Source organism: Canis lupus, chromosome 1, assembly GCF_011100685.1.
Source record: "Canis lupus familiaris isolate Mischka breed German Shepherd chromosome 1, alternate assembly UU_Cfam_GSD_1.0, whole genome shotgun sequence".
Lineage (NCBI taxonomy): Eukaryota > Metazoa > Chordata > Mammalia > Carnivora > Canidae > Canis > Canis lupus.
The window spans coordinates 114,524,580-114,535,386 of record NC_049222.1 but is presented as its reverse complement, the minus strand read 5'-3'; the positions used below and the strand labels follow the sequence as shown (position 1 = coordinate 114,535,386).

Below are 10,807 nucleotides of genomic sequence, written 5' to 3'. Positions count from 1 at the left end.
TTGCCTCCTGGTAGTTGGCCTAGGGGTGTGGCTCTGTTTTGTGCCACAAAGCCAGTTAGGGTAGGGGGATGTGGACGGAGGGCCACAAGTGTCAAACTTAGAGTCCTGGTGTGTATGTTTTCCTTCCTTTCTTTTCTTTTTCTTTGTAGGTTCCACACTCAAGTGTGGAGCCCAATGCAGGACTTGAACTCACAACCTGAGATCAAGACCTGAGCTGAAATTGAGAGTGGGACACTTTACTGACTGAGCCACCCAGATACCCCCTCAGAGTGTATTTTGAAGGCACTGGGGAGCCTTGCAAGAGTCCGCAGGAGAGGGACCACGGTCAGATTTGGCCTTAGACCCCATAGGCCAGAAGGGTCATGGCTGGGAGGAACTGGGGGGCTGTGGGACTCAGAGGAGGTACCTGCCACCTTGGTGAATGTCAAGGAAGTGCCTGCAGGAGGCGGAACTCTGCTGAGAACAATTCAACAGGAGGGAGTGGAAGACCTATGCGAAGACAGAGGCTGGGGGCGTCCACACAGTGACCATGGCCCTCCCCGGCCTCTGAGCAGACCTTCCATGACTCCAGTCCTCAGGATTAAGAGGAAATTTTTTTTTTTAAGCTTATATTTTTGTGGTGCCTGGATGGCTCACTTGGTTGAGCATCTGCCTCTTGATTTCAGCTCAGGTCCTGCTTTCAGGGCCTGTGGGATGGAGCGCTGGCTGGTGGAGCCCTGCATCCCCTGCATTGGGCTCTGCGCTCAGCGGAGAGTCGGCTTCTCTCCCCCTTTCCTCCCCCACACTCCCGACCCCCCCCCCTCCCGACCACTCGCCCTCTCTCTGTAAAATAAATAAATCTTGGGACACCAGGGTGGCTCAGCGGTTGAGCGTCTGCCTTTGGCTCCGGGCGTGATCCCAGAGACCTGGAATCGAATCCCACATCGGGCTTCGTGAATGGAGCCTGCTTCTCCCTCTGCCCTGTCTCTGCCTCTCTCTCTGTGTGTCTCTCATGAATAAATAAATTTAAAAAAATCTTTTTAAAAAGGTTTTTAAGTAATCTCTCCAGCCAATGTGGGGCTTGAACTCCCAACCTCGAGATCCAGAGCCTCTGGCTCCAGGGGGAGCCAGCCCAGCGCCCTAAGAGGAGGCTCATTAAAACTCGCTGAGCGCCGGCCCACTCCGGGGTCAGCCGGGCTGTACTCTACTGACCATCCTGTCTTCTCGAGAAGAGCTCTGTAAATCGAACCCCATTTCCCCGAACAATTATTAGCCTCGAAGTATTAAAATGTTTTCTCTGGGGCGGAAGAGGGAGTTGGCGTCACCTACGGGCTTCACTCAGCACCTGGCGCTGAGCGACTAAGATCCAGAAGCCGGAGCATCTGCGCCGCCCCGGCCCCGGCTGGCCTTGGCCCGGGGGTGCCCCCTCCCCCCACTGTGAGGGAGCTGGGGGCGCCCCTGATCTGTGAGGACGGAATTTCCTGCCCATTTGCTCCTCACACCTTCCGGAGGCCAAACGGGCCGCCCAGCTGCGGCTCGGGGGGAGGGGCCGGCCGCCCGGCAGATGGCGACATTTACATACAGCTGGGGCCGCCCGGGCGGGGCGCCTCCCCCAGGCCCGCGGGCCGCGGTGCGGGCTTTGTCTCCCGGCGGGGAGCGCACGCACCACGCACGTCCACACACACACGAGGGCCACAAAGAACCCCGGATCTTCATCGTACCCACACGTGGCTACACCCACGGACCTCCCACACCTGATCTTCACACGCGCACGCTCGGTTATTCGCAGCTGACACAGACCCCGACACACACACACACACACACACACACACACACACACACACACCCAGACGTACCTGCACCGACCACAAAGTTAGAGATTCCTATGACTCCACTCAGGGGTCCAGGATCTCAGGCTTCCTCATCCACGCACAGAGAAGCATCCAGGACCCCCAAGGTGACACAATCCTGAAGTCACGGACGCCTCCATCCTCCCATGCAGGTGCACACGCGTACCCCCCCCCCCCCGCCCCGACACAATTACCTACAACCTCACAAATCGTCTTAACCGCATACAGTTGTAGGCACACACAATCACAGGCACAGCCTCCAGCCAGGAGCGCCTGCTCACACCACACACAGGCGCGGATCTTAAAATCATATATAACCTCGCACGCTGACCCCCTGGCCCCACCCCATCCTCAGCCACACACAGTCGTGCCAGAGCCACACGAGATCACACACGCACATTGCCTGTGCCCACATCACAATCTCACGGGTGCTCCAGCACGCTCCCCTTCCCCTGCGACCTCCTCCCCTAGGGTCTCCCGGAGCCCGGCGGCTGCCCGAGGGGGCGGAGCCGTCCCCTCAGATATAAGGCCGGGGAGCCAGCAGCTGCGGCTCCAGCACCCCCCGAAAGGCCATGGTCAGCCCGCAGATGCCCCAGCTCCTGTCCCGGACGGTGATCCTGGCGCTTATTTTCCTTCCCCAGGTCAGAGCAGGAGTGGAAAGGGAGGAAGGGAAGGGGTGCGACCCAGGGGTCTCGGGGCGGACGGGACGCCTGGGCCCCGCGCCTCCTCATCCTGTGCCCCTTTGCGGCCCCAGGCCCGGCCGGCAGGCGTCTTCGAGCTGCAGATCCACTCTTTCGGGCCGGGACCAGGCCCCGGGGCGCCGCGGTCCCCCTGCAGCGCGCAGGGCCCGTGCCGCCTCTTCTTTCGGGTCTGCCTGAAGCCAGGGGTCTCCGAGGAGGCCGCCGAGGCTCCGTGCGCCCTGGGAGCGGCCCTGAGCGCGCGCGGACCGGTCTACACCCAGCAGCCCGGAGCCCCGGCGCCCGACCTGCCGCTGCCCGACGGCTTCATGCGCGTGCCCTTCCGGGAAGCCTGGCCGGTGAGAACCCCGTGCCCGAGGCCTTACCCAAACCTCTCCGGCCTTCTACCCTCCAACTTCTATGGCCCCAACTTTGCCCCCCACCCAGGGACCCCAAATTCCCAAACCAGTAACTATCACCTAGCATCCTACATTCTTAGACCCGTGAATCCTACCCACAGGGTACCCCAAATTTCTGACTCCAGCTTCCACTTTGGGGATCCCAAATGTTCTGACCCCCACCCTGCATGCTTGGGACCCCAAGTTCCCAGAACCTCAAACTCACCCTCTGTAAATCCCAAATTCTTAGAACCCTTCCTCTGTTCCCTGGGGATCCTGAAACACTGGAATCCTTATCTTTATCTTTAGATCTCTCTGCACTTAGGGACCTTGCCACAGCTTGTCTTTGGGACCCCAATCTCCTCTCACCTTATCCCTTCTCACATCTTCCAGTTGGGGCCCATATTCATGACTTCTACTCCCAAATTCCTACCTCCCATCTCCCAACCCCAGAAGCAGACAGGTGGACAGAACTTTGCTTGAATTCTAGACCCCTGTCCTTTGGGCAAGGTGGCTTTCCCTGTCCCAGCCTCAGTTTCCCCATCTGTAAAATGGGATCATCCTGGTACCTTATAAAGGGATTTAACCCTTTGAGGGATTTAACCAGGTATCTCCAATTTAATGTTTACCCACAGGAAGTGCTCAATAGAGGAAGCCCACACTGTCCTTCCTTCCCCGAGCCAGCCCCTCTGGGAATTGTCCCTTGTCTGCCTGGTCCCTGGAATGATGACCACCCCCTAAAGTCTGGCCTTCATCAAGCACCCATCCTGACCACTGTCTTCCGTTCTTTCTTCTCCTTCCTTCACCCAACCAGGGCACCTTCTCTCTTATCATCGAAACCTGGAGAGAGGAGTTAGAACAGATTGGAGGTGAGTGTCTTCAGTCATCAGACTGAAGTGAGGAGTGTGGGGGCTCCAGGGAGTTGGGGCCCGATGTAAGGTCCACGACAGTGACACGTGGCCGTCTGTGGGGTGGAGCATTCACGGGATTGCCCATCTGTGATGTCCTCACAGCTCCCGGAGTGCGGTGCTGGGTGTTGGTAGCCCCAGGACTCTAGGCATGTCAGTGTAGAAGTGTCCTTGTGCCGGACGTAGGAGTCTCTGGCCTGATACCAGGCAAAGGACACTCTTCCTATCTTGGAATCGAAGCCACCAGAGCAGGATATAGCACCTCACAGGTCGGCACTGTCACCATCTGAGTTTGATAAGCTGGGGTACAATGTCAGTTACTTCTGTTTTCTTTTCAAAGCTCTGTCATGACGTCCACGTAGAGGTCCCAGGAGCCCTGTGGGATGTTCGCAGGTTCCCCAGAGACAATATTGAGCAAAGGTTTCAGGGAGGGAGATGGGGTGGTTTTATTCTTAATTTGAGGGGATTTGGGTGCCATGTACAGCTCACAGCCATGAGGTCTGTGACCACTGAGGCACAGAAAGCTCCTGTGGCACAGTGTCGGGGTGTGACAGCTTTGCTGGGGATAAAGTGCCACTCTCTCGGTATCCGAGGCTTCAGACAAGAAGGGTAATTTGTGGTCTGGTAATTGGGGTCTCTGCCACCGTTTTGATATAGGAAGATCCGAGGCACGGTTTGGGCGTGTTACGACCTCCCTTCAAGGGACTGGAGTTGCCCCTTGGCCATCTCGGATGTCACAGGGTCTTAGGGGGCTCGTTACCACTTTAATATAAAAGATTCTGGGGCAGGTGGGGGGTATTTCGGTTTCTGGGGGAGGACTGTTATCGCGATGGCCATAGGGGGCCATAGGGTCCCAGTGGGACGGCGACATCGTTATGGGAGGTCGCGGCCTCGCCAAGGGGTGGCCGCCATCCTCTGGGCGCTGTCGGGGCCTCGCTGAGAGGGGCAGGGAGAGGGCAGAGCGCAAGCTGCGTGGGCACCGCCCGAGTCCGCCGCCCCAGCCCGCTCCCTTGTCCCCGCAGGGCCCGCCTGGAGCCTGCTGGCGCGCGTGGCCGGACGGCGCCGCCTGGCGGCCGGGGGCCCGTGGGCCCGGGATGTGCAGCGCGCAGGCTCCTGGGAGCTGCGCTTCTCGTACCGCGCGCGCTGCGAGCCGCCCGCCGTCGGGGCCGCGTGCGCGCGCCTCTGCCGGCCCCGCAGCGCCCCCTCGCGGTGCGGTCCGGGACTGCGCCCCTGCGCGCCGCTCGAGGACGAGTGCGAGGCCACGCGTGAGTGCTGCGTCCCAGCGCCCCCCCCCGCCGCCCTTGCTCGGCCGCCTCTCACCGCCCGGTTAGCTGTGCAGGCAGCCGGGTACCCCGCCTCAGGGTGCTCTGCCCGCGTCCGCAGACGCCCCCTCCGGGAAGCTAAAGCTGCTGCCCGCTGGCCAGGCCCCCCCAGGCCCCGCTCCAGCCCCCTTCGCCCCCTGCGCCGTCCTCATCCCCCTCCCACGGTCCAGCTACCGCCCCCTCGGGGAAACTGAGGAGCCCAGACTCCTCTCCAGCCCTGCCTGGGCACTCCAGCCCCCTTCCCTCTTTCTAGGGCACTTTCCTAGGAACCCCACACCCATTTCCCATGCTGGGACCCACCCCGGGTTCCTCTAACGGAGGACCACAGCCCTTTCCAGATGCTAGGACCCTTTAAACTCTTCTCATGCTGGGGCCCTTCTCACCCCCACCCTGGAGCTTTGGAAACTGCAGTTTCCCGCACCCCCCACCCCCTACCCCTGCCAAGGGATCTTTATCCTCCTTCTCTGCAACTTGCAGGCCAGATATCACTGGTTTCCAAAGCTTGGATCCTCAGACCGCTCCCCAAACTTCTGAATCCCACGGAAGCCCCTAGGACTCCCAGGCTTATCCAGATGCTCCCAAACCTGCCCTAAGCCAACACCCTCCCATTTCGCTTGAAAGGCCAGGGGCCCCTCCCCGAACCCTCATCGCCTTCTCTCATTCTGCTCTCGCCAAGCTCAGACCCTGGGGACCCCACTCCATTCTCCTTCCAAGAGCACAGACTCTGGAGCTCAGTGGCCTGGGTTCACATCCTCCATCTGCCACTTCCCATCTGCCTCTCTAGGCCTCAGTTTCCCTGTGTGGAAACCGAGGGGTCACAATACCATCTAGCCCGGGGGTGGGTGTTGTTGTCACAAGGATGAAACAAAGCAGTGCACAAAGTGCTCAGAAACTTCTCTGATTCCTGTCCTCCTGAGCTGCCCTCATCACTATTACTCTTCCCTCTGCCTCTCCTTCCCCCATAGCGGCATGTCGAGCGGGCTGCAGTCCAGACCACGGCTTCTGTGAGCAGCCCAATGAATGTCGATGCCTGGAGGGCTGGACTGGGCCCCTCTGCACCATCCCAGTCTCCAGCAGCTGCCACACTCCCAGGGGCCCGTCCTCTGCCACCACCGGATGCCTTGTACCCAGGCCCGGGCCCTGTGACGGGAACCCATGTGCCAACGGGGGCAGCTGTAGTGTCAGTATCACCCCCTCCTACCTCATCCTGAGGGAGTTCCGGGTGGCCTCCTGTCTGGGGCTCCCTGAGATCACAACCTGGAGAGGGCTGGGGGCAGCTGTCAGGGGAGGGCTTCCTGGAGGTGTCCAGTCTTCATCTGGGGCCTTGAAGTAGGATTAGGAAATGGGATTGGGAAGAGCCAACGCAGTGGGTGGCACCTAAAGGGGTGGGCATGTGGGTGTAGCTACCAACTGTCCCCCACCCCTGCCCCTGGAATGAGGGGGCACCCTGAGGACAACTCAGGGTGCAAGGAAGGGAGGGGGGGTGGGAATTTAGGATGAGGGGGCATCAGAGAAGGCTTCCTGGAGACGGGCCCAGGGCTGGGGCCCAAGTCCAATTTGGCCGAGGGGCAGTGGAGCGGGTAGACCAGGTGAGTGGCCTGGGGTCAGCCAAAGTGTGGCAGTGGGAATGAGTCTGGTGTGTACTGGGATAAAGTGGAGCCCAGCGTGGGCTCCCGGACACTGCCGCTAAGGGACAGCGAGAAACAGGGTTCAGGTTAGGGGGAAGGCCTGAGAAAGGGAGATCCAGAGAAGGCTTCGTGGAGGAGGTGGGCTTAGGGCTAGGACCTGGAGGTAGGAGGTGGCTATGTGGACAGAATTGGGGAGACCTGCCTGGGAGCATCTGTGGGCAAAAGTGTAGAGGAGGGAATGGGATCTCTCCGGGCCCCCAGAGCTTCCCCTCTGCGGGGTTGGATGGGCAGATCCAGAAACGCCGAGTGATTTCAGGAGGACTTCCCAGGTGAGGCCCCTGAAGACTGGGAGGTAGGACCAGACCAGGAGCAGCCCTCCATGATCAAGGTAGGAGGGGGGATGGGATTTTGCTCCCAGGAGCCCCTGTGCTGAAGTCCCCTTGCTGCCACCCAGGAGACCCCAGGATCCTTCGAATGCGCCTGTCCCCGCGGGTTCTATGGATTGCGGTGTGAGGTGAGCGGGGTGACGTGTGCGGATGGACCTTGCTTCAATGGTGGCCTGTGTGTGGGAGGCGCAGACCCTGACTCTGCCTACGTCTGCCACTGCCCGCCCGGATTCCAAGGCTCCAACTGTGAGAAGAGAGTGGACCGGTGCAGCCTGAAGCCATGCCGGAACGGTGAGGGGTGGGGGTCGGGGTGGGGGTCCCTGCATGGTCAGTGGCTCACACGGTCCTGGGTGGGAATCTGGCTGTGCTTTCTCTGGCCGTGGCCTGGGAAAGGGACTCTCTCTGCCCAGTCTGTTTGTTCTGGGCAAGGTGGTATCCCTATCTCAAAAATACTTGAGTCAGGGACACGTGGCTGGCTCAGTCGGGAGAGCATGTGATTCTTGATCTCAGGGCTGTAAGTTCAAGCCCCATGTTGGGTGTAGAGATCCCAGGACCCGGAGATCATGACCTGAGCCAGAGGCTGACACTTAGCTGACTGAGCCACCCGGGGGCCCCAGCTCAGTGCATTCTTATAATAATAATAATAATAATTCTCTCCAAGACACGGGGCGTGCACTCTGGGCTGAGTGGTACTAGGGACACGGCAGTGACCCGGGCAGCTCTGGCCGCGCCCTCAGGGGGTACCAGCCCAGAGGAGAAGCCACGCTTGTCCTTGAAACCCAGAGCCGTCAGGGTTAGGATGGGGGAGCGCGGGGCTGGGATGGAGAGTCAGGAAGGCTTCCTGGAGGAGGGGGCATCCGAGCAGAGACCTGAAGGCTGAGCTGGGGAGAGACACGGTGAAAAGAAGGGGAGGACAGGAGCGAGGGGCACAAGGCACGGGCAGGGGCCGCTGCGAGAGAAGGCCGACGGCGGGAGATAAAGGGAGATCCGGAGCGCGGCCTCCATCCAAGACTGGGCGCGCGGGCGCTCCGGCCACTCCCAGGGGCTGGCCCTGGAGGCGGCGGCGGGGACCCCGAGGCCCGGCGGGCAGAGCCGAGGGTCCCTGACGCCGCCGCCGCCCCCGCCCCTTCCCCGCAGGCGGGCTCTGCCTGGACCTGGGCCGCGCCCTGCGCTGCCGCTGCCGCGCCGGCTTCGCGGGGCCGCGCTGCGAGCACGACCTGGACGACTGCGCCGGCCGCGCCTGCGCCAACGGCGGCACGTGCCTGGAGGGCGGCGGCGCGCGCCGCTGCTCCTGCGCGCTGGGCTTCGGCGGCCGCGACTGCCGCGAGCGCGCCGACCCGTGCGCCGCGCGCCCCTGCGCCCACGGCGGCCGCTGCTACGCCCACTTCTCCGGCCTCGTCTGCGCCTGCGCGCCCGGCTACATGGGCGCGCGCTGCGAGTTCGCGGTTCGCCCCGACGGCGCGGACGACGGCGCGGGGGCGCTGCCCGCGGCGAGGCCGGGCCTGCGGCCGGGGGACCCGCAGCGCTTCCTTCTGCCTCCGGCTTTGGGGCTGCTGGTGGCCGCGGGGCTGGCCGGCGCCGCGCTCTTGCTGGTCCACGTGCGGCGCCGCGGCCCGGGCCGGGACCCTGGGCCTCGCCTGCTGGCGGGGACCCCGGAGCCGTCGGCGCACGCGCTGCCCGACGCCCTCAACAACCGCAGAGCGCAGGACGGCGCGGCCGCCGGGCCGAGGTGAGCGGCCGCGCGTGTCCCGGCTGCCTCGTGGGCCCCGGACTGCAGGTGCCGCCCGCCTCGTTAGGCCTTCCCGCCCGGTCCCTTCCTTTCCTCTGCTCCCGGCCTCTTCCCACGGCGCCCCTAGGAGGCTTCGGGTTCTCTCCGTGGCGGGGCGGGGGTGGGGGTGGGGGGGCAAATCCAGATCTGAGAAGACGAAGGGCCTGGGCCTGAGGCTTTTCCTCCCGCAGCCAGCCCGAGGATTGGAATCACCCTGAAGATGGAGACTCGCGGGCCATTTACGTCATACCCGCCCCTTCCGTCTACGCCCGGGAGGTAACTACCCCCTCTGCCTTCTCCGCACACTGTGGGGGCGCTGGGCGGAGGCGGCCCCTGCGTTTCCCGCAGCCCCCCTTTCCTCCCGTCTGCACGAAGGAGGAGGGTGGAGTCTCTGGGACGTCCTTGAGGCTTAATGGGGTTCTGTCTTGCAGCCCTCTTGCTGTCCTTTGGAGCTATTTCCCTCTTCTCTTTGGAAGACCGTAAGGGCTTCTAGAGGTCTCGGTGGGGAGAGCCGCAGCCCCGCAGCCCGAGCTCCGCTGTTTCGCACTCACTGGGGAGCGGGAGAGGAGGCACGGGGGCAGCCCTTTCTAATGCCTCCTACTTATTTCATTTCTAGGCCTGACCTGCCCCTTCTCCATCAGCGCCTGGAGACAGAACCTGGATAGTTTTCTGTTTACCTGGTGGTGCCCAGTCTCTGTCTCAGACACCTTGGAGCCGGAGGGGGTGGCCGGGAGAATTTTCCCTTGGGGCGTTGTACATAATGGTTATTTAAATCCTATTTTTTCCTCTCTCCATCTCTCCAGAGACATCTATAAAGGTTCATATTTTGTATCAGCTTTGAGTCCTTGGGCTGAGTGCTTTGGACTTAGGTTGGGACGGAGGGGGGAGATACTGTGTCCTGAGAAGACTAGGACTTTGCTGGAGGGAGCAGAAACACTTCAAAGTGGCTTAAGTAGGAGAATTTAATAGTTCACAAAAATGAAAGATCTTGTGGTAGGGGTAGCTTCAGCAGGGCTGCATTCAGGTACCTTCAGTACCTCTTCCCCAGTTGTGTCTGGGAATAACTTGGTTGATTTAAATGAGGCTTCCTTTGACTCTGGCTTGTCACATGGCCTTGAGGGACCAGGATTAGGGACCAGGATTACGGACCAGGATTACGGACCAGGCAGAAAGGTTTATTATGATTGGCCAGGCTTGGTTGTCTAGTGTGTGGTGGGAAGTAAGGCCAGTCAGCCTATCCAAATCAAGTGGGGCACATGGATGGGTAAAGCAGTGTCTCTCCCTCTCCCAAATTCTAGGTTTGTTAATAGATACGAGTATTGCATTGGGTATTGCATTGGGCCGGCAAACCAACTGTTACAAGAACAAAAACTCAATAAATTTGATGAGTTAATTGGCTTCATTAAGTGATTCATAATTGGGCAGCACCCTGTCTGGTGAGTAGAGGGGAGCTGGGAGAAGTGTATAAAATAGAAGGTTTTTATAGGAAGGAGGGTGGGATGAGAAAATAAGCAAAAGAGAAAAGGAAGGGTTGTTCCAGGGAAGGTCACCTTCAGGAAGGGCTGGAGTCTTATTGGGGAGTTACCTCATTTTTGGGGGGATGGAAGGGGTCCATGTGATGGATTCCATCATTGGTGCTGACCAGAGAATTCCTGACTGGCCTGTTGAGACATGTTTTTGAGTGAACTTGAAACTGCAATTAAGTTAAGTATTAAGTCCCAGTTTGGTGACAGCCTAAGTGATGCCATTTTGTGCCTGGGCTATTTATTTATTTATTTATTTATTTATTTATTTATTTATTTATTTATTTATTTTATTTATTTATTTATTTATTTATTTATTTATTTATTTATTTATTTATGATAGAGAGAGAGGCAGAGACAGGCAGAGG

At 60.1% G+C, this 10,807-nt stretch overlaps 1 protein-coding gene across 1 annotated transcript; it reads left to right on the top strand.

Moving 5' to 3' along the window:
• The first annotated feature begins 2,321 nt into the window (after positions 1-2,321).
• DLL3 (delta like canonical Notch ligand 3) lies at positions 2,322-10,314 on the top strand. The gene is made up of 9 exons (XM_038528906.1): positions 2,322-2,470; positions 2,584-2,865; positions 3,719-3,773; positions 4,835-5,077; positions 6,100-6,314; positions 7,217-7,439; positions 8,286-8,877; positions 9,108-9,192; positions 9,533-10,314. Exons 1-9 carry the CDS (start codon positions 2,402-2,404, stop codon positions 9,536-9,538), a joined length of 1,770 nt encoding a protein of 589 aa, XP_038384834.1. The 5' UTR covers positions 2,322-2,401; the 3' UTR covers positions 9,539-10,314.
• The last annotated feature ends 493 nt before the right edge of the window (positions 10,315-10,807 follow it).